Genomic DNA, 25,133 nt, shown 5'->3' with positions numbered 1-25,133 from the left:
CACCGCCACCGGCCACCACGAGCCACGGCACCGATGCCAACCTAACCGGCCCGACCCCGCCGTCACGCCTCAGCCCTCCCCCGCCTCTCGCCAGCTGCCGAAATTGGGCAAAAAATCGACCGATTTTGTCCAAACTTCAAACCCTTCGTTCTCCTTCAATTCTCCTCCAAATTTGTCAAGTGAGGCACCCGGGGCCAAACAGACCCGCAGGAGGGACCTTCAAGAGGTCCAGTTAGCTCGGACCAGAAGCAGTAGACGTGCACAGGAATCCACCACCGGGCCTTCTCCTAGCTTCCGCGCCCCTTCGTAATGTAGGATTTTGTTTGTAAAACAATTAACTCCTTTGGATATTTTTAGCAGCTGCTCTGATATCTGGTTTTAGTTGAAAAACAGAACTGTTGATTAGTTTGTGTACGTACTGGCAGTTGGTTGTAAATTTATTTGCTCGTTTGACAGGTGAAAATTTTGGGTTTTGAACAAATGACAGGGGAGACTCTGCCGAATTTTCAGTAGAAGTCCAGGCGAATTTTGAAATTTAATTTGTAACTAGAAGGGTATATAGGTCAATTGTGCCCGACATTCGCCAAGTGTCGGACACGCACAGGGTTCGACTCGAATTCCAAAGCGGAATTTGGATCGGGTCCTGTCATTGTGTGCCACAAACATAGAACCTTCTTCCAGGATTTAATCTGTCCATGAAGTCCTTATTAACGCATCTTTTCGACATTACAGTATCTCCCCAACACAGCTCATCCACGTTTACTTGAGGTCGATGTCTCGCACCTCATTTCAGCACCACCACTAGTATGGGTTACAAAATTGGGGCTCTAGGACTAATTGGGGGGGATTTAGTCGAAGTCAAGGGTGAAGTAGCAATTTTGCCCTTCTTAAAAGGATCGCGAGCGCATCACGTAGGAAGAGTAACGGAGAAATGAATGAAATCAGTCAAAATCTGACAGTAGGGACCTAATTGACTATTTTAACAAATTCGTATCCTTAATTGACTGAAAAAATAATTGAGAGTGCAAATTGACAATTTTAGTATAATTCAGGGGCAAAACCTCATTTAAGCCTTGTTTCATTTATGTAATCATATGCATGATTACACTTATTTTATTGAAGACCAGTGACTTGCCCAACTTACATGTGAAATTGAGGTCAAGCAACATGCATGTATATACCTTTTTTTATTTATGTAATCATATGCATGATTGTGTATAGAATAATTTGCGTTGAGTACACTTCTTTTATTGAAGACCAGTGACTTGCCCAACTTACATGTGAAATTGAGGTCAAGCAATCATGCAAGAACGTAAGAACAGAATAATGGTTGTTTAAGGTGATGTGAATCGAATATGTTTGTTCGTGAATTGAAAATATGGGGTGATAATTGTTGGAATTTTGTGAGTATTTTAAAATACAAAATTATTTTATTACTTATTTTATGTTGAATTTATTTTTCCAGATTTTTGTGTGGTTTGATTACTTCTTTAAAACTGCAATTATTTTGTATATTTATAAAATTTACAGTTATGACCTGATACTTTTATATTAATTTTGAGGCCCGTTAGCTTTGATTTGATCATCACTTAAATGGTCACAATTTTGTAGTTTAATACGTTTTGTTTTCCGTTTGGTATATTTACTTTTGGGAATTAATTAGTTAATTATGTTGGGCAATTATTGCCTTACTCTACCATTGGATTTTTTGGGCATTTATTTTGCCTAAAACGATTTTAAGACCCAACCTCTAATGGGAGGGAGCCAGCTCCTATAAATACCTCGAATAGCTGGAAATAAATAAATAAATAATAATATTATTGGTGCGACCTTTTTTCATCTTTTTTTTTTTTTTTCTCTTTCACATTCTTGAGTTTTGTGTTCCAATTTGTATGTTTTTATCAAGGGAAAGATTCGAGTTGTTCATCCGACCCAAGTATTGCGAGTGTACACTTATGAGGGTCATAGGTGTTGTATCCTGGAGGGTAGGGCGCCAAAAAACCTTGCTACACCGAGACATTGTCTTCGAGGGGCAAAATCTACTCTTAAGGACAGTGAATGACACACCTCAACCTAAAACTAATATTCTACTCAAGTATCAATGGAGACCAACTTCTACATCCCAAAAGATAAGTATTTTGCTGTAATTTCATTGATTTTATTTAATCTACTCTATTAATGTAAATTACAATTTTCTAATAGTTATTTCATATAATGTTTTGCGGGAAAAGTAGCATCCTTCAACCAAATTCTCCAACAATCTTAAGAGTAGAGATTGGATGCTACTCAAATTATTAACCAATCTCTGATCTCTCATGTATACAAGTGGTGTAACAAAGTCTCATTTGGATATCGGAAGACACAAGACAAAATTGTGTACCTAAACTCGTAAGCTAGTGGTCCGACTTTGGTAAGTTGCAATCAGCAATACCCTACCTTTGCTACCCTAAAATTGCAATGTAGCATGACCAGTCTTATCTTACATAGTGTTTCATTTTCATTGACTTGAACTATGGGATTTTAACCATTGGATTTATAAATACATGTAGCCGTTAGCTTTATTTGAGTTTTTTGAAATTGAAATTTTATATCGAGTATAAAACACAAGTTCTCTTTCGATGTTGGTGTATAAATATTTTGGGGGTATGTTTTGCGTGTTATAAATAATGTTGAGAGCTAACGAAAGGTGATACACTTGTGATATACCATCGTAATACTTTCACCGAAGGCTTCTTTCTATTGGATAAAGTAGTACTATTTTCAAGTTTAGTGTAACAGCATGGACCATTGTTAAATTCTTTGGGGAAACTTTCAACTCAATGAGACTTACCCTAATTTGTGGGGATTTTGTTGTCTTGCAATCCTTTTGCTTTAGTAAATTATTTTTTTGGTGGCCTGTGTTGGAAACATAGAAGGAATGCGTTCTACATTGAAATATTTGAAAATGTGGGGGTTCTTTATTTTCAGAACCTTGATAATACTGTTAGTAATTAGTAAATGAGTACTAATGGCAAACATGTTGATATATGTGTGAAATTTGCTTATACAATCACAATTTATTTGTAAATGAAATATATGTTGATGTTTTATTGTCAAGACTAATTCATTTTATCTTCATTTTGACATGATAAAATTGGGTGCAAGTTGAGATGGTCTTGGTATAAAATTTTGGTGGAGACCTCTTATTGTCTTAAAGAGGTTCCTATTGACAATCGAGAAGATTAAGTGACAACTTGGATATGCGATCATGATTTCAGTCATTTCGAGTGCACAAAAAGAAAGTAAGAGTATCGTGAAGTACTCGTTATTTATTAAATTATAATTTAATGAATTAATTGTTATTCTCTTGTTCATAGCGTCAACAGGTGCACTCAAGTTTCATAGACTGTTGCAAACTCATATTTGAGTACTAAAATGTTTGAGAGGTTCAAACAGTGATGGTAACCCAACCTATCTGAATGGAGATCCCAGGAAGTAGGTTCATATGGGTAAGAACAACTCGATTGCAGTGCATTCTTGATGGATTCACCTATATGAGTGTGGAAGTGGGGTCGCTTCCTATGAGAGTTTAGACATGCTCTCTACAGCACTCATGAATATCCAGGTGGGCGCATGGCCTATTCGCGCCAACCCGCTTGAACAAACTTGAATCGGAGAATTTAATGTGGGTGGTCAATCCTCTGTTTCATACAAAGAAATCTTGGTTCATAGAAAATTTTATTTTCACCAAATTTCTATGAGATACGGCTAACTCACCCTAAGGCTGGTTCATAGTCCAAAAGACACCAGTTTTGAAATATATGGGGGGATTGTTGGAATTTTGTGAGTATTTCAAAATACAAAATTATTTTATTACTTATTTTATGTTGAATTTATTTTTCCAGATTTCTGTATGGTTTGATTACTTCTTTAAAACTGCAATTATTTTGTATATTTATAAAATTTACAATTATGACCTGATACTTTTATATTTATTTTGAGGCCCGTTAGCTTTGATTTGATCATCACTTAAATGGTCCCAATTTTGTAGTTTAATACGTTTTGTTTTCAACAACCATATCGTTTGGTATATTTACTTTTGGGAATTAATTAGTTAATTATGTTGGGCAATTATTGCCTTACTCTACCATTGGATTTTTAGGGCATTTATTTTGCCTAAAACGATTTTAAGACCCAACCTCTAATAGGAGGGAGCCAGCTCCTATAAATACCTTTTGAGAATAGCTGGAAAATAATAATAATAATAATATTGGTGCAACCTTTCTTCATTTTTTTTTTCTCCTCCACATTCTTGAGTTTTGTGTTCCAATTTGTATGTTTTTATCAAGGAAAAGATTCGAGTTGTTCATCCGACCCAAGTATTGTGAGTGTAAGCTTATGAGGGTCATAGGTTGTTGTATCCTGGAGGATAGGGCGCCATAAAACCTTCTACATCGAGACATTGTCTCCAAGGGGTAAAATCTACTCTTAAGGACAATGAATGACACACCTCAACCTAAAACTAGTATTCTACTCAAGCATCAAAGGAGACCAACTTCTACATCCCAAAAGTATTTTGCTGTAATTTCATTGATTTGATTTAATCTACTCTATCAATGTAAATTACAATTTTCTAATAGTTATTTCATATGATGTTTTGCAGGAAAAGTAGCATCCTTCAACCAAATTCTCCAACAATAATTTCCCATATGACCTAATACATGATTCGAAATTCGCATGGGAAATTAGCGGGTCAATCCGTACGATTTAATTTTTGGGTCATTTTCAAGTCAACTCATTATGACCCGTTTAATAAACGAGTGGGTTTATGGTCAACCTGCCAATCTGCTAAAATAACTATATAATCTGTTTATTAAACGGATCATGTCAACTTGTGTAATACCCATAACATGTTTCTTTGTTTCTTTTTCAATTTCTTTATTTTTTAAAAATTTTATTTCTCAATCTTCATACATACATATAGATAAAATGTAATCACCATTTTTTAATTAAAAAATATTCCAAATTCCAATTACTTGATTAAATTATCAAAATTTAGGTTTTCTAATCATGTGGCTCAAGTTATTACAAAATCATTCATTCTATTAATATCTTTGTAGAACTAATAATGACATGCTCACAAATTATACGATATTAACTGAAGAGAAGAGCATGTAATCCACTAGTTATGAGACAACTTCAAGTTTATTAAATTCAGAATGATAACATAATGCCCTAGCCACAAGTTAAAATTAGTTTAAATACTCCCATAAACCCTGGAAAATCCAAAGGAATTTAAAAGGGAAATTAACAAAAGTTTCCAAAAACTAGCAAAATATTGAAACGCAGTTTTGAGCTACTAAACGATCTTAAATGCCTGATAAAAGCTCTTACATAATGGCAAAGCGACGATTTTCACTCGTGATGTCGTTTTCTTCGAAACTGCGAGTCATGGGCCCAAATCCGAGCTTAGGGCCCAAATTTGCAGCTTTCCAATTTTGCCTTTGTGTCGCTCCAACTCCTCTACTATTATCTCAGCCTTTGCAGCATTTAAGATAATAACACCATTTGCAATTAAATTTTAATATTAGCTCCCCAATTTAAAAATCTTAACTCCACCACTGTACATAATATTTTCTCTACCCATCTACTACCTTCTGTCCTTATCTCTCCTATGCACACACTTTGTTTGCCTAAATATCCTGGATTCCAAAAATCACAAATTTTTTTTTTTTTGTTGGAGGAAAGAAATCACGGAATTTCGATACTGGGTGCCAAACAGGGAGAAGGGGGAGGGCCAGCAGCAAGCCCGCTCACAGTAATCACAAACTTTCAATTCTCTGTTTCAATATATTTGACAATATCTAACTAAGCTAGCGTATGAATTTCATTCATTTCGTTTTTCATGTTTATATCTTTTCCTTTGACCAACGACAAAATGTAGTTTGGACTCTACCGACCAACCTATCTAATCTGTAAAGCTTTTCTTTTGATGTGAAACAAATTTGTTTGTTCGTGAACCGAAAAAATTACCTCTGTTGGGCACTAATTAGTAAGTTAAGTTTACTTTTTAACTCAAAATCGCAAAGTAACGTATAAAAATATACACATAATATAATTTTCCACAATGTTCAATATTTCAATCATCCATTGTGTTCTAATACGCGTAAGATCACAAAAACCTCTACATCCAAAGAAATCTAACTCATATAATACCTCAAATCCAGTTCCAAAAATAATTAAAAAAATTAGGCAAAATATAGTTAATATTTGAAAGACATAATGAATATGATTCGTCAAAGTATTGTTGCTTGTTTGTTTGTATTCTTTTAAATATAAACGATAGTCTAAACTATAGAGGAGCGGGAATTTCTCACAAACAAGTGGTAGGTGGTAGGTGGCTCTAAACTTAACTTTATTAGTCATTAACTCTATATATACCCAATTCCTAACTCTCTCTCAAACTCACAGAGCTGTCTTTTCTTGTGACTCTTTCTTTCTCTCAAAATTATGGAGACGCTCTGCCCGGCTCCTTCACCCTCATCTCTGCTTCTCACTACACGGCACAATAATCAAAAGAAGAACCTTAGACACCAACCATGCATCATCACTGCTTTGTTCACAAACCCAGCAGAAGAGATTTCCCTCAAACCTTCGACACCACTCAACTCTTTCGAAAAGGCACCGCACAAACCCTTCCACCAAACTCAGCCGTTGAAGAAAGTCTCCGCGGAGTCTTTGAAGTACGAGAGCGGCTTTCTTGGTGCGGTGCCTGATAAGTCTGGCGGAGATAATGGAAGAAAAGGAAACAATAACATTCATGATGCCATGAGATACTTGACAAATATTTTGATGTCTAATGTTTATGATGTTTCCATTGAGTCGCCATTGGACTATGCTCCAAAGCTCTCTGAGAAGCTCCATGCTAATCTTTGGCTCAAGAGAGAGGACCTACAACCTGTAAGATTCTTTTTCCTCTTTTTTGTTTTTGGCTTCATTTGGAACATGACATTTTGTAAGCATGAAGTTGCGATAGAAAGTATATCTTGCCTAAGGGATGACAATGACATGCACATATATGGACACACTTTACGAACATGTTTATTTGGTGATCAAATTTTGTGACTTTAGCATCGAACAAACACTAGTAGTACTAGTTAGAGTTTTGGATTTTGATCTTAAAAGAATATCACTGCTATTAATTTTGGTGCATACATTCATCATATACATAACACTAGAGTGTAGGTATATTCCATCTGATATATGAGATTATTTTGTAAAAAATGCTAGTCATACCTAGGGACGAACCTAGAATTTGAAAATTGAGTAGGCTAAATTTACCTTACATAGAAATCTACTAAATTTCGATGGTTTCAAACTAATGGTCCAAAAACTAGAAAATACGGAAAAATTATTGATATAAGTACAAATTTGATAAGAATAATAAAAAATAAAAAAATAGTGTGAGAAAAATATGGAAATTGTTAGTGAAACTTTAGAAAATGCTACATATTATTTTAACAAAAAATAATTGAAAGAAATTTATATATAAAAAAGGAATTGAAAGAAATTTATTGCACAGTGAGTTTGAGTGATTTAAGTGAGTATATTGCGAGTTGACAAAAATTGTAATTTATATAATGTTAATGTATATTAATTAATGAAGGAGTATTAAAACAATATATTGAAGTAATAAATATGGGAGTCTGTTAAATATTTAAACAAAAGTTGTAGTTAGTTTGTTGATTGAGTCTAGTGGGGATTACCAAGATCGACACATGTTGGTTACAAAAGTTACTTTTTTAGCATTATTTTTACTTTCTGGATGGGATGTGTTCATATCAAGCCACATAACCCTGATGACTTACATGTTGGAGTACATTATTTATTGCCGACAATTTTCATATGAAAGTTCGGAGTCGTTTTAAAAAAAACCAAAAATATAAATGTTAGGCTGGTGTTAATTTATCTATACAGATAAGTTAACCAATAAATCTGTCGGTTATTATTTTATACAGAAAACGACAGTGACTATATAGAGTCTTAAGTTATTGTTTGTTGCCTCATCGTGATGCACAGTGCATACAAGCTGCTAGGTTTTTAAAATCCCAAAGTTTGAAACCCCCCTCCCCCCATCTGCTCTAAATTTTTTCAACTTAAAAGCATGTAATTGAGGGACTTAATATTCACACTTCATGCAGGTCTTCTCCTTTAAAATCCGAGGAGCTTACAATATGATGGCTAAGCTTTCAAGACAGCAGTTAGCCAGGGGTGTCATTTGTTCATCAGCAGGGAATCATGCTCAAGGAGTTGCCCTATCAGCACAAAAACTTGGTTGCAGTGCTGTGATAGTCATGCCTCTTACAACTCCTAAAATCAAAGTGTGACATCGTAAAATCTTACAAGTTTCAAATATATTTTGAAAGTTTCTATATGATATAATTATCGGTTCTACTCTTTTTTTTTTTTTTTAAAACCAGTGGAAAACAGTGGAGAAGTTAGGGGCAACAGTTGTGCTTATAGGTGAGTCGTATGACGAAGCCGAAGCGTATGCACAACAAAGGGCCAAAGATGAAGGCTTAATATTTGTGCATCCTTTTGATCACCCGGATGTCATAGCAGGCCAAGGAACCATAGGAATGGAGATCATGCGTCAAATTCAAGACCCATTGCATGCAATCTTTGTGCCTGTTGGTGGTGGTGGACTCATAGCCGGTATTGCTGCCTATGTGAAGAGAGTTCACCCCAAGGTTTGTATGGCTTACCAAACAAGTCTAATGATTTTCCCATGTCTTACAAATGGTTTTCTAGTCTTTTTGTTTATTTATTTTTCATTCTAAACACTTTTTTTATATGCGTGCATTGATGCCTAGTTTTATGTGAAAAGCACTCATCAATCTTTGTTGACATACAACACTTACTGATTTTTTTTCTTTTTTTCTTTTCAATCATACAGGTGAAGATTATTGGTGTAGAGGCATATGATGCAAATGCAATGGCACTATCCATACACCATGGGAAGAGAATTATGTTAGAAAGAGCGGGAGGATTTGCAGATGGCATAGCAGTAAAAAAAGTCGGGGAAGAAACTTTCCGTTTATGCAGAGAACTCATCGATGGAGTTGTTCTTGTCGATCATGATGCCATTTGTGCATCAATTAAAGTATTCTCTCTTGGCTTATTCATGGTTTTTCAAGTTTCAAACCTTTTTTTAATTACATATTTATAGAAAAATGCTAGGCTTATCACATTTTTCGTACTGCATTGTGTACCATCTCTATTGGGCTCCACCTCTATGGTACACAATGTGGTATGAAAAATGTGGTAAGTCTAGCATTACCCGTGTGTATATAGGGACAATATTTTGGAATTAATGCCAATTCAACTCTTTATTTATTAGGTTTAGCTTAAATGGTGTTTCTTCTGTTGCAGGATATGTTTGAGGAAAATCGAAGCATACTTGAACCAGCGGGAGCCGTAGCCATTGCTGGGGCAGAAACATATTGCAAATATTATGGGCTGAAGGGTGAAAATGTCGTGGCTATAACCAGTGGAGCTAACATGAACTTTGACAGACTAGGGTTGGTATCCCAACTTGCTGTTGGTAGGAGATGTGAATAAATTACTAGTGACACACTTAACTTAGTAGTATGTGGCTATGTGTATGCCTAACAACAATATTTATCTTTAGAATGTTTAATTGGATAAAACAAGATGGCGGCTGGTTTTGCCCACCTACTGACCCGGACAAGATAAGTGGCCCATTATAAGTTTTTGAAAAGAAAAAAAGGAGCAACAAAAGTTGACTCCAACAACCATTGAGGAGTTGTCATGCGGCGCTCTCAAATGCAATAGCCCTTAGTTGTTGGTCCGCTGTTTTTTTTTATTTTTTTATTACCTTTCTTATTGAAAGGGGCGATAGCATATTAAACTTACACACACAACTAGATCAGCCTTTTTTTTTTTCCCTCACAATGCTGTAAAAACCTAATATTTGTTCATCACGTTCTCACCTAAAAAATCTCTCAATTACTCCAAACATTTCTACTTGTTTATCTTTTTTCATTTTGCTCAAAATTGTTGTTCCAAAATATGGCTCAAAATTATTTCCGAAAATAAATTTATGTGTTGATTTTCTTATGCTTTGATTTTTATCACAAATAAAATAATAAACTAAAATAAAAAATTTTGAGTTTTAGCTCCTAACCCCTCACGACCACTAGAACCACACAAAAATTGAGAGGCTAGATTTTGTGAATAGTACACATTTTGTAAAACAGCACCTAGCCCCTCTCCCTTGCATTAGACTTGCTCTTATATCGAAGTCTTTCTTATCCAAGATAGAAGTAAAATAAAATATTGCCTTAGGTCATCTCCAATGGAGTCTCTATTTGGGGCTCAACTACTATGGGGCTCTCAAATATACAGCTCATGACCAAAAAGGCCTAATGGTGAGTCATTCTATAGTGAGATTCTATCTCTTAACCGTTTGATCAAACTAATTAATTTGATCCAACGACTACTGATTTGCCTTATAAACTTGTACTTAACTTTCGATTCACCATCTATCCTTTTTTTGTAGAAAATTAGCCAAGCCCCCCCGCCTTCCCCCCCCCCCCCCAAAGTAAAAAAATTGAAAAAAGATCGTGTTGTCTAAAAAAGTCAATCTATGCTAAAAAAAAGGGAACCGGATCATTTTCTATTAGTTCCGATTCCAGTTTTTGTATTTAAAAATCAGTTTAAATCGAACTGAACTGGTTACGTTAAGTTTACTTATTCATTTATATCCAAAATTATTAATAAGCCTAATTAATACTCAAATAAAACATTAGTAACTTTAGGTAATATCTAGATATTTTAGGTCAATTAATACCCAAATGTCTTAGTTATACTCAACTAAATAACTACTCTAGCCCAAATTTTTTTTTTCTTTTCTGTGAACCATACCCGTTCTTGCCGCGCTTTTGTCTTTATCTCTTTTCCACCTATTTCTTTATATTTCTCTTCCTCACTATCTCTTCACCTCTTTCTCTTTTATTTTACCTCTTTTACATCTCTCTTTTATTTTATCTATTCTACATATTTTTCTCTTCTTCCTATTTATTTTTTCTCCACATCTTTATATTTTGATATTTCCAAACCAGAAACAGGGCCGAACCTAATCGGAATCGCATAAGTCTGGTTTGGCCAGTTCTGATTTGATTCGATTCTTCTATACAGTTTCTCTAAAAACTTAACCAAACCAAATTGGACTGTATATAAGTTTCTATTTTAATTCCAATTCGAGAGAAAAACTGAACCGAACCGGATCCGTCGTGGTAGCTCAGTGTTCCAAATGCTACCTTATTCGCAGGGAGCCTCCTCTAAAATGTGATCTGCAAGAGATGTACATGATGTTGCATGAGGCTGTGATTGAAACATTTTCATTAGAAGAATAGCGACTTAAGGCAATTGTGGAAATAGGCCATCATAGTTCTTGGAAAGTGGCAACTTATCTGAAGCTATCAAGGATAATAATACAATTGTCGTTTGCAAAATTTTGAAGACATTACCTATCAATGGGCTGAAATTTAGTAGGAGGCTACCTATCAATGGGCTGAAATTTAGTAGGCCTCCTAATGGCTTGCTGAGAACTCTTTTCAGGTATAGCTAAACCTAACTGAGCCTTTTTTTCTTTTCTTTTTCAAAAGTAGCTATTACCATGTGATGATTAAACTAATCATATTATCTTAACAGCATACCAATAAGAAGAAGTTAAATGTTAAAAGAAAAAACAGAAGGTCAATACTCTACCATATACCAGAAAATCTTGAGGAACGAGAAAAAAAAAACTAACAAAAACCTGAAACTATTGCAGGTGCCACCAATAAATGAGCAACTGGAAGTCTCAACAGCTGTGTTTCAGGTATGCAGTAAATTTTTCTAAGGGTTCGACAGTGATTGTAGAACTGCCATTGAAATTGGTAAGGGCACACTACACAAAATTATTGAAGGGGAAAAAACTTGTCAGCACTGCTTGCAGCAATATATGTGTCTTAAATTCAAGTGCCAATATTCATTGAAGTTTTCTCACTTTGGAAAAGGGTATGCTAAAAGGTATACTAGAAGCCATGACAGCTCAAAGAACAATTCATTAGGACACTCCACGAACCACTCCCTCTTTTTGTTTTTTGCACCACTATTGATTCTGGAGTTAAATGACATTTTTGCCCCAATCAAGTTGTGGATCTATTATGAATGTCAAGAGGGCAAATTTGGTTTTTCAGTTCTCCCCAATCAAATATTGGTGGTAGGTGTCCATATGTTTGTTCTCTAGTTACATTACTGTCTAGCATTTCTGCCTAACTAGCAAGTAACCCAAGAAATCTTACAATGCACTGTCAAAGATTTCTCTTTAAAGGTTTATCTCTTCTTGAGGCAATATTGCTGTTTTACATAAGGTCTAATAATAAAAAATATTTGTGAAAGGAGCTTGTAGCTCAAGTAATTAAGAGCATTTACTTCTGTACCCGTATTAGATTAGATTTCCCCCACTAGTTTAATTTGGACTTTATTTATAGCCCCTTCTCCAAATTCTTTATAAATATCCCCCTTCATCAGTAACCCATCTTCGAATTCTTTCTTCACCAAAGTCTCACTTCTGACTAATCAAAAAGGTCAAAGAAAAAAGAGTCTCAATTCTGCAAAAAGATTCTGAAAAGCATGGGCTCTTTGTGCTCTTTCTTAGCTTCCTTTTCTCTTTTGATTATGGTACTCTCTCTGGCTCATGGGCAGCCTTTGGTTCCTGCCTTGTTCCTATTTGGAGACTCTGTTGTGGATGCTGGTAATAACAACAATGTCAAAACCATAATCAAAGCCAACTTCCCTCCTTATGGAAGAGACTTTTCCAACCACAAGCCAACTGGGAGGTTCTGCAATGGAAAGCTTGCTTCAGACTTCACTGGTACCTACTTATCTCAGAAACACCATGCATTTCTCACTCTCCTTTTTAGACAATATCTTTTGTTCCTCTAATTGGGTTTTGTTTGGTTTGCTTGTTTGCTTTGTTTTCTTTGGCTACAGCTGAAAACCTTGGCTTTACTTCCTACCCACCAGCGTATCTTAGCAAAGAAGCTGCAGGAAAAAACCTCTTGATTGGTGCCAATTTTGCCTCAGCTGGTTCTGGTTATTATGACTCTACAGCAAAATTATATGTAAAAATATTTCAATATTGCTAACTAGCTAGTTAAAAATCTCTCTTTCACACAAACACATTGCATGATGTTTATAAATTTTCTTGTATAAATGTTGGGTTTTTGCAGCATACTATTTCACTAAATCAGCAGCTGGAGAACTACAAGGAATATCAAAACAAGGTGGTGGGAATTGCAGGAAAGGCCAATCTTACATCAATCATATCTGGTGCTATCTACCTTGTTAGTGCTGGAAGCAGTGACTTTGTTCAGAACTACTACATTAATCCTCTTCTTTACAAGGTCTACACAGCCAACCAGTTCTCTGACATTCTCATTCAATCTTATGCAAAATTTATTCAGGTAGATCACAATTCTTTTTCCTACATATTTTGTTTCGAATCAACAAGGAGGTGGTATTTTGAACTTGACACTTCTTCTAACATTGTGAATTAGAGAAATATCACTGCCACCATTGAGAAAAAAATAACAGAATTTTGATTTTGGGACCGATTAAACCAAGGCCAGATTACATTGGTTCTCATTGCATGTAACACTCCAGGTTGGTGTGCTAAGTCCCACATCAATAAACTACTGGGTCAATCTGGGCTTCATAAGAGATTGCAGAAAGCCTTATACTAATAATAGCACTGAGGTGGCATGCGCTGTCTCGTGACACTTTAGTATGGTTACATTTAGGGGACATTTATTTATGCAAACACTAAACATCAAGAAAGTAAATTAAATTGCCTTTGTTACAGAATCTATATGTATTGGGAGCAAGGAAAATTGGAGTGACCACATTGCCACCACTAGGATGCTTGCCAGCAGCCATCACAATATTTGGGGCGGATAGCAATGAGTGCTTGGCTAAATTTAACATTGATGCTGTCTCATTTAATAACAAGCTCAATGCCACATCTCAGAACTTGCAAAAGCAACTTTCTGGTCTCACTTTGGTCATCTTTGATATCTACCAACCTCTCTACAACCTTGTCACAAAGCCTGCCGAAAATGGTACGTCAAGGCCCTTTTTTATGGGAGCTTCTCCAATGAGGGGGTGTGTTGAGGGGTTCAATTTGATCGTTCAATAATAGCTCTCCAATTGACATGGTGCCTATTAATTAAGGGAGATTCACTATTATACCCAATATGGGGGCCCAAATTATAAAAATACCCTATATAAAATGAACTTTAGAAACACACCCAAAGCCCATTTACAACATAACAAAAAAGCTTTTAACTTCTTATAAATTACAAAACTGCCATCAATTTCTTAAAACAAGCCCAACCCCAAAATCTCATAAAAATACCCAAAGCACTCAATAGGGCATCAAAGTAATTTAATAATCAATATTAAATTCAATAAGGCTAGCTATCATTTTTTGGGTTTTTTTTGGGTTTGTTTATAGAAATTCAATTGTGTAGGGTTTATTTATAATATTAGTGCTAGAAATGGGTATATCACTAAATATCTCATTAATTAACCCCTCATTATAACCCCTTATTACAGTCTCTTTGCCTATTTTTATTGTTTTCGTTGTCATAAACTGTTTTCACACAATATCGTCAGATATACTCTCAAATCTTAAAAATACAAATTCGTTTTCTAATCTTCATTTTCCAATTTTTGTGTGTGTAAATGTTAGTAGACGAGCCCACACAACTTTAATAATAATTTGTGTGATTAATTTACAGGGTTCTTTGAGGCAAGGAAGGCGTGTTGTGGAACAGGCCTGGTAGAAACATCAATACTGTGCAATGCCGAGTCAATTGGCACGTGCGCCAATGCATCAGAGTATGTGTTTTGGGATAGTGTTCATCCTTCGGAAGCTGCAAACAAAGTTTTAGCCGATGATTTGCTGAGCAGTGGCATCTCCCTCATATTCTAAATTAAATTATTTAATTTTTCCTGTTTAATTTCGAATTTACAGTTAATTAATTGGTGTTGGGCCTGTTGGCTGCTTGTGTGCTTGTTAATTACACCACATAATGTAAATGATCTGCTTTTTTTATTTTTAAATTAAAAAAATATTGTCGAAGGAAAATAAAGTGACAACAAAATTATTTATTTTGTGTGCATCAGAATAAATTTTGTTTATTGAGTGGGAAACAAAAAAAGGAATAAGATTGGTTGCATTGAGAGACATCTATATACTGCCTAGCCTCCTAGTGGAGTAAAACCCTGCATATCTCATGTTTTATACATATGTTTCTCCATCTTTCATCACGTGATGAGAGAGATAAACAAAAAAAGTATGAAATATAAAATAGACAAGTTTTTTTTGCTCTAGCCAGATTGTAGTCAACTAAAAGGAAATAGGGCCGCATTTGTTTATTTCCAAGTTATCAATGTGCAAATTTTATTATCAAATCAATTCAGTGAAAGAATAAAAGGATTCTGATGATGATATTTGCAATTACACCCATGATACAAAATAAAGTAGCCAATGGGTGTTTACCTCAATTGTAGAGGTGTTTGTTTGCAAATCCCATGGCACCAGTTCGAATCCGTAGTGTGCATCCCCCACCCTAGATTAGTTGATCGCTCTATCTAAAAAAATATTAATTTTGTAATAAGATTGTAAAGAGCAATGCTAGGCATACCATCTTATATACCACATTTTTTAAATAAAAATGGAGCCCATAAGGGCATACAACAAATAGCAGAAAAAATCTTCTTTTTTTTTTTTTTTTTTGTGTGGACAAAATCTATTTATCTTCCTATAATTTATGTGATGAAGGGACTAAAATGCTACCCACCAAAAAAAAGAAGAAGCGCTAAATGGGCTTATAATGTATTTTGGAAACGACACCGTTGCTTCATTTCTCATGGAATTTGAAATGCAACAATTTGGCTCTCTTACCTTAAGATAATCCAAAACGCACTCTCACAAGTTGGGCGTGGTTGCGTTTTGGGTTTCAGAGAGAGAGAGAGAGATGGACTACAACCTAGCTGCTCTTAAACTACTGTGTGTCCAACTGAAAGACGCGCAAGAAACTTCTTCCGAGAACGCCATGGAATTGCACAACATCATATTCCAACGTGCCTGGTTACAGGTTCGAAGATCACCTTCCTCTTTCTCTTCCCCCTCTTTTATTTTTATATCTTTTCATTTTTCCAATCTTCTCAAATTACCCCTCTTCTTTCCCTGTTATTACTTCATTACCTCCGGAAGGGCATTTTGGTCCAAGTCCCCGCCGACGGAGAGTGCTTGTATCTCGACGACGGCACCGGCGTCATCGAGCTCTCCCTCAGACCCGAGTTTCGCGGCCGCCCTTGGAATATCGGTAACCACCACCCCCGGCTCACTTTAGCATTCCCGCGTCTTCTTTGTGCGCATTTTAGCACCTGCTAATTTGTATTTGCTTCCTCTCTCTTTTTTTCGGTAATGCAGGAATGTATGTAATGGTTGTTGGACGCTACATGGTCCGTACGGATGAGCCCCCAATGATCCAGGTAAATTATTTGTATGTAAAAGAAGATATCAAGACTAGGAACAATTATTTGAGCTACAAGTAACCTGTGGCCTTATAATATGTTTGATTGAATACAGGAATTGAATTTGGCTCATAGAAATGTTAGTGGATGTCTCTAGTAAAATCATTTACACATTTATTTATCGATCACTATGTGATCACATTGTAGGACCCAACTTATGTGTCGTACTGAGATAAGTGAATGTGATCACTAACTTGATCTATAAATGTGGCATATGTAATGTTGTTTTAAGTCCCGGCATGGTTACCAACTAGCTCTTAGTCTAGTTGTACCATCTTCCCCCAGTTGAAGAACTCCCAAATTCGAATCCAATAAAACTGAAAATTCCAACCTGGGGAACTAAATTTTTTGCAGTAATTTCCCCTTTGTACCAAAGATCTGAAGAAGCATGACAGTGATGATACTATTCTTAAAACTGCGACTTTAATGAAGTCCTCTTCATTTGAAGCATATTTTTGCCCAAATGGGCATTGCATACATGAGCAATTTCAGGTAATTTGAAGAACTGAAATTTAAATTGCCTTTGTTTCTGAATATCAGGTTCACAAGATGGTTGATCTTTCAGCTTCCCCTGATCGAGAGGCAATGTGGTACCTTGAAGTTTTGGAGGCATACAAAATGTTCTATCAGCCCTTAATGGAAGGACCTGTGTAACCTTGTTTTTTTCTCTGTCTTTCCTAGACTATTTAGCAGGGGTAGAAAGATGATTTACCACATGTGCAGATCCCAAACAAAGAAAATTTTGTTTTGTTTTGTTTTTTCAAGTGCCTAAACAAGGAGAAGACCCTTCACATTTTGAACTCTTTGTTTGACAAAATGTCACATGTACAAGATCGGGGTTGATAGTTATATAGCTCATACAGGCCCCGGAGTACCTTTGAACTGATCATATTTGGTCCCTCTGCTTAGTTTCTGAGTACTTTGTATGATAAGGTGGCTGGGGAGGTTGACAGTCCCACCATCTGTTCCAGCCTTGCCTCGGTGGTGCTGGAGGGACAGTTTCGGCTTCAGCAATGATGTTCTCACAACTTTATGTTCCTTTTCCTGTTGGAGATCCAAAGAAATTGTGTTCCTCCTAGTGATATTTTGTAACAAACCTTTGCCGCTGCGACTCTAGTCTATTCTTTGAAGTCCATGTCCGGAGAAACTGCAGGCAGTACTACCTGAAAGATACTTAGTCATGACCTTGTCAATAAAGATCAGTGGACAAAAAATCAACCAGCATCAATGAACCGAAACTTTAAAACGTCGTTCCAGTTTCCAAACAGGATATGTGATCTTTCGTAATTAATTCATTTGACACAAGAAAGTACGCACAAAATCAGAGATAAAGAACAGTTTATTGATTCGGACCAAAAAAGAAAAAAGAAAAATTTATCTATCTCTTCTGATTTTCTTACCATCCAAACACACACCCGAATGCCAAACAAAGAAATCAGCTTTCAATTATTATGATCAGATATCATATTATAAGGCATCAACAAACATTATGAAAACAACACAGAGAAAGCAGTATGATTTGCCAATTACTTTTGATGTCAAATTAGAAGATTTTTATACAGCCCACAAATCACTCTGACCATTACAAGATTGGCTTGGAAATAATTAAATTCAACCAAGTACTCTCGTCCTCTCGCCTCAAATGCCCTTCCGTCTTCTTCATCTTCAAACCTCACTTGGATTTCAAACAGACAACAAAGCCTACCAGTACCAATTGCCAAAGTTCCTCCCATTAAAGGGTGTCCACCCAATCCAAAGTCAGGCCTCCGCCCAAGGAGGTAGCCAGAAAATGCTCGTGTGTAGACCTAATCTAGTTAAGCTCTGCTTCATTTTTCAGAAGATAATAGGGAGAACACACTGCTTTAAAACTTCTCCATCTGTCCCCTCCTTTTAGATTTTCTTCACACAGAGGGGACATAAAAGGACTTGTTAGCCCATTTAGATGAGAACAGATTTGTTAGGCCTTATGAAGAGAACAGAAACAATGGATGAGTATAGGCCTTTAGATGGGACACAAAGATAATGATGTCAAGTAATGAGAACACTTTAAAACAAGATATCTTTGAGGATTCATAAAAGCGTGAAAAATTGAGAACAGAGGAACACAACTTACTCAGAATGCTTACAACAGCAGTCCAACAATCTATCAATGTTTATATCATCCTCATGTCGGTTGCCCATCATTTCATTCTCTTTGTGATCATCCTTTGAAGCAGTCCACTGATTTAAAAGACAGATGATCCTTCTAAGCTGTAGCAAAAGTAAAGGAAAAAGATATATTGCAGGACACGGAACTTGATATGTGAAACAATATGAACCTCACATATGGCAGGAAAATAAGATTCTATTGCCAATTTATTGCATTGTTACTGCTAGTCAGAACAGGATACAGATGTAGTTCTAGCTTTTGAGTTTAATTCATCTAATTGGGAGTCCAGAAGATCATCTTCAATCACATCAGATTTGCTAACTAGAACCGAAACATATTGCTGGAGAGCTGATCGGCTCATTTCATTTTCCTGAACTCTAACCAGTAACCTTGCAATGATGTTCCAAAGTGCACTCCTTGCTTCCAAATCCTCCGAAGAAAAGGGGAATATGTCAAGCAGACCCTGTAAGAAAGGCAAATCTGGATGGATATATAATGTCACTTCCACTTCATGTGGTGTTATTAAACCAAAAGAATCTGATGGTAACTTTAAAACAAAAGAAAAGAGAAATATAAACAATTCACCCTGTGATATCTCTGAAGCTAGATTTGGTTCATCTGAAAGAATGTTTGCAATTAGAACTCCAGCCGTGATACAAGAATTTGCAACCTACACAAGAAATTTTTGTCCAGTGGTAGTTGATCACCATATAAAGTTCTTTTTCCAGCCTATGAAATGGCGAACTAGAAGGAAAATAGTAGGAAAAATAGCAATACTTTAGCATGTTTCTGTCACACAACACGATATGGTTTGTCCTTTTTAATGTCTTTATTTTCGGCTCAACAATATTTTTGATAACTACATTTTGAATTGTCACACCTCTCTTTACTTCACAAGAATTAACTGGCTCCAACTTTGAGAAAAGATTCTACTATGTCAACAGCATTACTACACTTAAGTCAGAATATCAATATCCACACATCTATTGCATAATTCAGTTTAAGATATTTATATATGTCATAATTCCGTTATTTATTATCAAGATCTTTGCTACATCATTTTCTTTCTTTTCAAAGCCCTCATTTTCGTGCTCGTATTATTATTGAAAAAATTATTAAGAATTACATACTGCACAGAAGGTTTTTTTTTCCTTCTAAATTTTGGAGAAGTTACCAAAATATCTATTGAATCAAAGATCCAATTGCACAGATTACTCCATGATATAGAATAACCTTTTCAGAATATGGTTTCAAGAAAGGGTAGCATTTGTAAGCAGTCACTTCAACACACATACTGATTCGTATGTTAGCCTCTAGATTTCTTTAATAGAAAGAACATATAGTTCTTGAAATTAATAAGAAAACAAAGAATATTAATTCTGTATGTTGAACTGTTGATTAAAAGAATTCAGCAGAATACCAATACCCAGATTATTAGCTGAAGCAGTGAAGGAAAGAGCACCACCCAACAATTTCATAAATATGGACGTCCTATAGTATACCCACAGTTCAAAGTTTCCAAGTGATAATGTACCTCAACTTTATCAGGGAGTTTGACCAGTTCACAAACTAGCCGAAAAAGATCCTTGTTTGAACAAATCTCTTGGGAATGACCATCAATAACAGAAAGAGCTTCAATGGAACGGAGGATTACATCAAGAACCGGGTACCTGGTATTTTACCAAAGTGAAAATATATCAAATAAATATACAAGTAGACTTCAGGGAAAAGACTTACAAATACATTTTATATAGAAAACTTCACATAAGGCAATAAGCTGCATATGAAATTACCATGATCAATAAAACTACCGTCTAGAAAAACTAATGTAAGACAACCAAAATTTTCTTCACTATCAGTCAAAATGAAAACATCAAAATATTAGTGACATAAATGGAGAACCAATTTGAGGCATATATAATATAAACATTAAAAGAAACAGCTTCCATGAAACATGAAATTACCCACACACAAAATTGTGCACAGTTTTCCATGCACAAAAGAAAAAAAAAAATCTAGCAATTGTATATTTATTTTGTTAGCTCTTTAACTGCAGATGGAGTGTCTACACACCTTTCAGGCACTCTTTCACTCAATAATTGGCTCATTTCAAAATCCAAGAGATTTATTAATAGACTTGCTAAGCCCAGCTTCATTAAAGGTGGAAGGAGAATAAGCACAACTTCCTCTGAACTTTCAATGGTGGCTAACAAGAGTTCAACACTCTGTTAAAAAAGCAAGGTCAGCAAGGCAACAAACTTACAAATTCCAACTTGTAAAATAGAGAATAATAAGTGACTCAATGATATGTTTGAACAGTCTTTGGCCATCTAAAGTATCAATACCAAGAGAGTAATTGACACCATTCAAGGTGTAGATCCTAAACATTTTCTTATAAAGTTTAAATTCATTTGTAATTGACACCATTCAAGGTGTAGATCCTAAGCATTTTCTTATCAAGGTGTTGTTGACACCATATGATTATTTAAAATTACATACAATTTAGAAAAATTTAAAAGCAAACCAGTAAAATTAATATTAATTTTAAAACTTTCCAAAGTTATCAATGTTTCTTTGGTCAAAGTTGTTTTGACCGTAAGGTCCTTTAAACAATTTATTATTTTAGAAATCAATTGATTAAGCTCTATCCACTAAATAACAGTATATTAATTACATAAAATAAATGTATTTTATAATTAAATGCTCTCACTTTCCAGTTTCTTTCATCCATATTGTGATTAATCAAGCAACTCTGTGGCCAGTAGGGATGCCACTTCCCACATTTTAACAGAGTTGACTGAGAGACTTTTTGAATTTATAGTTCATGATATTCTCTTTGGTGAAGTGTATTGGTATATCATTCCTAAGACTGCTTTTTGTAAATTATTCATCAAAAAGTGAGAAGCACTACAAGCGCCAGGCAAACACTGCCATGACATAAACAAGAATAACCAAAGGACTCAGGCAAAAAGCTTTTCACACATGTATGTGTCTACAAAAAGTGATGGCATACCAAATTCATATCAGTAAAAGCTGAATATATAAGATATCTGCTACCTTTTCTATAAGCTGTGGATTTAAGCTATTTTCCGCAATCCATAAAATGCGGCTCAGAATATGTTCAGACTGCAATTCTTTGGCCCAAGATATACGTTCACTACTTTGAAGACCCACAGTTAACAGCCTGTGTCAATACAACAATTGTAAGAGCAGATTACAGAGTGACTGTAGTATGATTTAGAACATGTAAATTATTAAACTCTGTATAATACACTAGTGGTATTGGAATATGAAAGATAGAGTATGTATTGTCCTTGCATACCTCACAGAAAATGGTTTGTAACAATAGGATTAAAAATGAATTTTAAGGTGATAAATTTCCTCGCCAAGCCAAGGAAAATGCAGGAAGAAATGCAAAATAGGGACACTAATACACACATGATACAACATAATAGAGCAGAAAATGAGGAAACATAAAATATCATATACCAAATCAAGGGAAAATAGATGAAACTTATATATACCTGCAGGCTTCACATAAGCACTGAGCATACTCTGAAAATAACTGATCCACAACAGTTCCAATTAATCCACTTGTAGAGACTATATGTTTCATGGGAACTTCGTGACAGGCAAGGTTTCCAATAATTCCAAGGGTGATTTCCTGGAATAAGAAAAGAGAATATAGCCAAATGCACAGAACTTCAAAAACTGCCTAGCAATGACATTAGTTTCTACAGAGAGAGAGAGAGAGAGAGAGAGAGAGATTTCAACTCAAATGATAAAAAGGATGTCATAGAAGAGGAGGAATTTGTCCAACCGTAGCACGCGCAGATTGTGAAACCATAAGGTTCGCTAAAAGCACTTCAAGTATAAGGTTTTGCACCTGCACAGATAATTTTAAAGTCTACCCCAGTAAATAAAATATGGAAAAAGTACAAGTTTAGACTAGGGAAACAATAACCAGATAGCTACATGTGAAGCTAGAAGCCTAGAACAAATCAAAACTACAAATCCAGCACATATTTTTTTTGTAAAACCACTAAAGTATGGCCATTGCATATGATATTCTTTACAATAAATAGTTCTAGAGTTGACACTGCATGAAGTTGAAATGATAAAGTAGCAATTGTCTTTATCACTGTTAAATGTCATAACCATCATGTCACATTAAGAATCAATATTGCGAATAAAATAAATAAATAATGACTAAGGCTACAGTTTCTGGTTTTTGCATCAAATAAGCTTGTCTTCCAATTAATTGGGCTCAACATTATGAAACTGAGAATGCCGCATCAAATTCCAAACAAATCAAATTAAACAAGAAGCGATCAAGAGAAATCAACAACAATGAAAAAAAAATCCCACGCACCATGAGTTCTGCATGAGTTTTACTTGCAGCAAGATCCCATAAAATGCAACCATATTCTTCCCAAGCCTCTTCTCCCACTGGGACACTATGGCCACACTGTTCGGCTCCATCATATGAACCATTGTTTTGTCTTTCCTCAGGAGCACTTTTATGAAAATCATCAGCAATTTCCATGCTCTCAGATCCATCATTTGATACGTGCAGAGTGGGAGCAGTCTTAACTGTGTGATCAGTATCTAATTCTTGCACATGGGCAAAAAAAACATCACCATGCGAGTTGTGATTATTACTTGCATTAGCCGGTAGAAGCTTCCGTATCAGAGAGATCACATAACTAGGATCTACTGTTGTTGAGATGTCAAAGAACTGGAATGTATGCACAGAAACACATTTCAAACATTGAAATTATGTCAGTATGCATGAAATCTTGCTCTTATACAAGTTTCCATAACTTATGTCTATGTATGCACGCATACATACATGTATTTGTGTGTGTGCAGCATGTGCTTGTCATCAACACAAATTTGCGTGCTTAGTCAAAATATGATGAAATATACTAGGCTAACTGAAAATGTAACTTTGTGCCATGGCCAAAGACATAAACCCACTTTACCTTACTGAAAGAAGGATTTATGGATAGAATGACAAACGGCGTCATTGAGTATTACAGAAATAATAATAATAATAAGACTAGAACAATTAAATGCTCAAGGACTAGGATGTGTAAGCACAATTTTTTTTAATACCAAAAGGCATTTGAAATGTAATGGGTTAGTAGTATTCAGTTGAGTTAATCATTTTTCATATCCTAACCAATATATAATTAAGTTGCCTGGACATTTTAAAAGTGAATAAATTGGAAAAACATATAATACCCACATCATAGGTGTCCTCCTAGTCGATGTTTTTAGTCAAAGAAACCCAAGTTGAAGAAGAATTAAAATTCTTAGCTTTCTCATAAATTTCAAGAAGAATAATCGAATCCCAGAACCCCAAATGCTCCAAAATTAATAAGGGTTTAGTGGAAGCTGAACGGAATAATTGAATTGTGATAAAAGAAAAAATTAAATTGAAACGAGAGCCGTTGATGGCTACCTCATCGGGCGGAGCAGAAGGGTTATGTGCAGGTGCATCATGGCGCTGCACTTGTCGTTCTTGTTCTTCTTGGTCTTCTAGAGGCACTGATTTTGCGTCCACCGCCATTACCACCAGCTTAAAACGAGCGTCGTTCTGTTTGTCTGCTTAGGTTTCCCTCTGTTTTCAAATTTTCTGTTCAGTTCCATTTTTTATCTTCTCTCTCCGGGTCAAATAGGTAATTTTACTTTTGTTCTATTTTTTTTCTTTTTCCAGTAATCCATTCCACTATTGACCAAAACAACTTTAATGGTACCGTAAAACACTTCAAAATACTTTCTTTTGGATTTAATAATTGTTCCTTTCATTGCCAAGCTGTTGCTAGATTTTTGCAACTCATAGGTTTCGTTTGGTTCACGGAACGGATTCGAGAGAAAATCACTTTTTATGTTATTTTTTAAAAGATAGAAAATAAAAGATTCATTTCTCACATTTGGTAATGTTGGGAAAGTAACTGAGAAATATCACTTTATTTCCTTTTCCATGTTTGTTTTGAGTATGAATGGAAAATAAAGTTTGTATAATTTTTTAATTATACCAATATTAAATCAAATAAAAATATAATGCATTTAATAATATATTGCAATTCTAAATTATTAATGGGGACAAAATTGTCATGAAAAATGTGTATTTAATGTTGACTCATTTTCTCAAACTTTCCCATGAGAAGGGAAAACAAAACCCAAGTTGGAAGGAGGGCTTCACTTTCCCTCTAATTTTTCCATGTGCCAGACAACTATTTCTCATACCTAAACTTACCAAACATGGTAAAGTAATTGACTTCTCATCCCCAAGCTTCCTTTCTCATAAACCAAACGGGTAATG

The 25,133-nt window shown here is 35.3% G+C and overlaps 4 protein-coding genes across 9 annotated transcripts; 3 read left to right on the top strand and 1 right to left on the bottom strand.

Moving 5' to 3' along the window:
- The first annotated feature begins 6,470 nt into the window (after nucleotides 1–6,470).
- On the top strand, nucleotides 6,471–9,630 carry LOC117632241 (threonine dehydratase 1 biosynthetic, chloroplastic-like). The gene is made up of 5 exons (XM_034365678.1): nucleotides 6,471–6,939; nucleotides 8,181–8,360; nucleotides 8,460–8,729; nucleotides 8,936–9,142; nucleotides 9,412–9,630. The coding sequence occupies exons 1-5, from the start codon at nucleotides 6,490–6,492 to the stop codon at nucleotides 9,598–9,600; spliced, it is 1,296 nt and encodes a 431-aa protein (XP_034221569.1). The 5' UTR covers nucleotides 6,471–6,489; the 3' UTR covers nucleotides 9,601–9,630.
- Nucleotides 9,631–12,618: 2,988 nt separating this feature from the next.
- LOC117632109 (GDSL esterase/lipase At5g22810) lies at nucleotides 12,619–15,127 on the top strand. 2 transcript variants are annotated; one of them, XM_034365514.1, is made up of 5 exons: nucleotides 12,619–12,922; nucleotides 13,042–13,172; nucleotides 13,281–13,454; nucleotides 13,913–14,168; nucleotides 14,850–15,127. In XM_034365514.1, exons 1-5 carry the CDS (start codon nucleotides 12,682–12,684, stop codon nucleotides 15,041–15,043), a joined length of 996 nt encoding a protein of 331 aa, XP_034221405.1. In that variant the 5' UTR covers nucleotides 12,619–12,681; the 3' UTR covers nucleotides 15,044–15,127. The 2 variants fall into 2 exon arrangements, with proteins under 2 accessions (XP_034221405.1, XP_034221404.1); XM_034365513.1 differs by having other exon boundaries at nucleotides 13,281–13,514.
- An 895-nt stretch (nucleotides 15,128–16,022) lies between these two features.
- Nucleotides 16,023–17,406, top strand: LOC117632424 (recQ-mediated genome instability protein 2). The gene is made up of 4 exons (XM_034365892.1): nucleotides 16,023–16,211; nucleotides 16,331–16,442; nucleotides 16,550–16,611; nucleotides 17,194–17,406. The coding sequence occupies exons 1-4, from the start codon at nucleotides 16,092–16,094 to the stop codon at nucleotides 17,305–17,307; spliced, it is 408 nt and encodes a 135-aa protein (XP_034221783.1). The 5' UTR covers nucleotides 16,023–16,091; the 3' UTR covers nucleotides 17,308–17,406.
- LOC117632423 (protein saal1) lies at nucleotides 17,385–24,444 on the bottom strand. 5 transcript variants are annotated; one of them, XR_004586470.1, is made up of 11 exons: nucleotides 24,270–24,444; nucleotides 23,175–23,540; nucleotides 22,623–22,688; nucleotides 22,327–22,466; nucleotides 21,860–21,986; nucleotides 20,876–21,027; nucleotides 20,337–20,472; nucleotides 19,044–19,472; nucleotides 18,767–18,903; nucleotides 17,574–17,816; nucleotides 17,385–17,528 (listed from the first exon to the last, which is right to left on the bottom strand). XR_004586470.1 is itself a non-coding variant. In XM_034365890.1 (11 exons), the coding sequence occupies exons 1-11, from the start codon at nucleotides 24,375–24,377 to the stop codon at nucleotides 18,611–18,613; spliced, it is 1,599 nt and encodes a 532-aa protein (XP_034221781.1). In that variant the 5' UTR covers nucleotides 24,378–24,444; the 3' UTR covers nucleotides 18,074–18,610. The 5 variants fall into 5 exon arrangements, 4 of the variants coding, with proteins under 4 accessions (XP_034221781.1, XP_034221778.1, XP_034221780.1 ...); XM_034365890.1 differs by lacking the exons at nucleotides 17,385–17,528; nucleotides 17,574–17,816 and adding an exon at nucleotides 18,074–18,653 and having other exon boundaries at nucleotides 19,044–19,282; nucleotides 19,388–19,472; XM_034365887.1 differs by lacking the exons at nucleotides 17,385–17,528; nucleotides 17,574–17,816 and adding an exon at nucleotides 18,074–18,653.
- Between the last annotated feature and the right edge of the window lie 689 nt (nucleotides 24,445–25,133).

The sequence above is a fragment of the Prunus dulcis genome, chromosome 6, assembly GCF_902201215.1.
Source record: "Prunus dulcis chromosome 6, ALMONDv2, whole genome shotgun sequence".
NCBI classification, from domain to species: Eukaryota; Viridiplantae; Streptophyta; class Magnoliopsida; order Rosales; family Rosaceae; genus Prunus; species Prunus dulcis.
This window is presented reverse-complemented; position numbering and strand designations above follow the sequence as displayed.

Excerpts from the sequence above, each read along its gene's own strand:
- LOC117632241 (XM_034365678.1), top strand. The coding sequence starts at position 6,490 with ATGGAGACGCTCTGCCCGGCTCCTTCACCCTCATCTCTGCTTCTCACT. Across the intron at positions 8,730-8,935 it reads TGAAGAGAGTTCACCCCAAG|GTGAAGATTATTGGTGTAGA; the intron begins GTTTGTATGGCT and ends TCAATCATACAG. Across the intron at positions 9,143-9,411 it reads CCATTTGTGCATCAATTAAA|GATATGTTTGAGGAAAATCG; the intron begins GTATTCTCTCTT and ends CTTCTGTTGCAG.
- LOC117632109 (XM_034365513.1), top strand. The coding sequence starts at position 12,682 with ATGGGCTCTTTGTGCTCTTTCTTAGCTTCCTTTTCTCTTTTGATTATG. Across the intron at positions 12,923-13,041 it reads GCTTGCTTCAGACTTCACTG|CTGAAAACCTTGGCTTTACT; the intron begins GTACCTACTTAT and ends CTTTGGCTACAG. Across the intron at positions 14,169-14,849 it reads CACAAAGCCTGCCGAAAATG|GGTTCTTTGAGGCAAGGAAG; the intron begins GTACGTCAAGGC and ends ATTAATTTACAG.
- LOC117632424 (XM_034365892.1), top strand. The coding sequence starts at position 16,092 with ATGGACTACAACCTAGCTGCTCTTAAACTACTGTGTGTCCAACTGAAA. Across the intron at positions 16,443-16,549 it reads CGGCCGCCCTTGGAATATCG|GAATGTATGTAATGGTTGTT; the intron begins GTAACCACCACC and ends TCGGTAATGCAG. Across the intron at positions 16,612-17,193 it reads ATGAGCCCCCAATGATCCAG|GTTCACAAGATGGTTGATCT; the intron begins GTAAATTATTTG and ends TCTGAATATCAG.
- LOC117632423 (XM_034365887.1), bottom strand. The coding sequence starts at position 24,377 with ATGGCGGTGGACGCAAAATCAGTGCCTCTAGAAGACCAAGAAGAACAA. Across the intron at positions 18,904-19,043 it reads CAAAAGCTAGAACTACATCT|CTTAGAAGGATCATCTGTCT; the intron begins GTATCCTGTTCT and ends CTTTTGCTACAG. Across the intron at positions 18,654-18,766 it reads TGCTGTTGTAAGCATTCTGA|GCCTATACTCATCCATTGTT; the intron begins GTAAGTTGTGTT and ends TCCCATCTAAAG.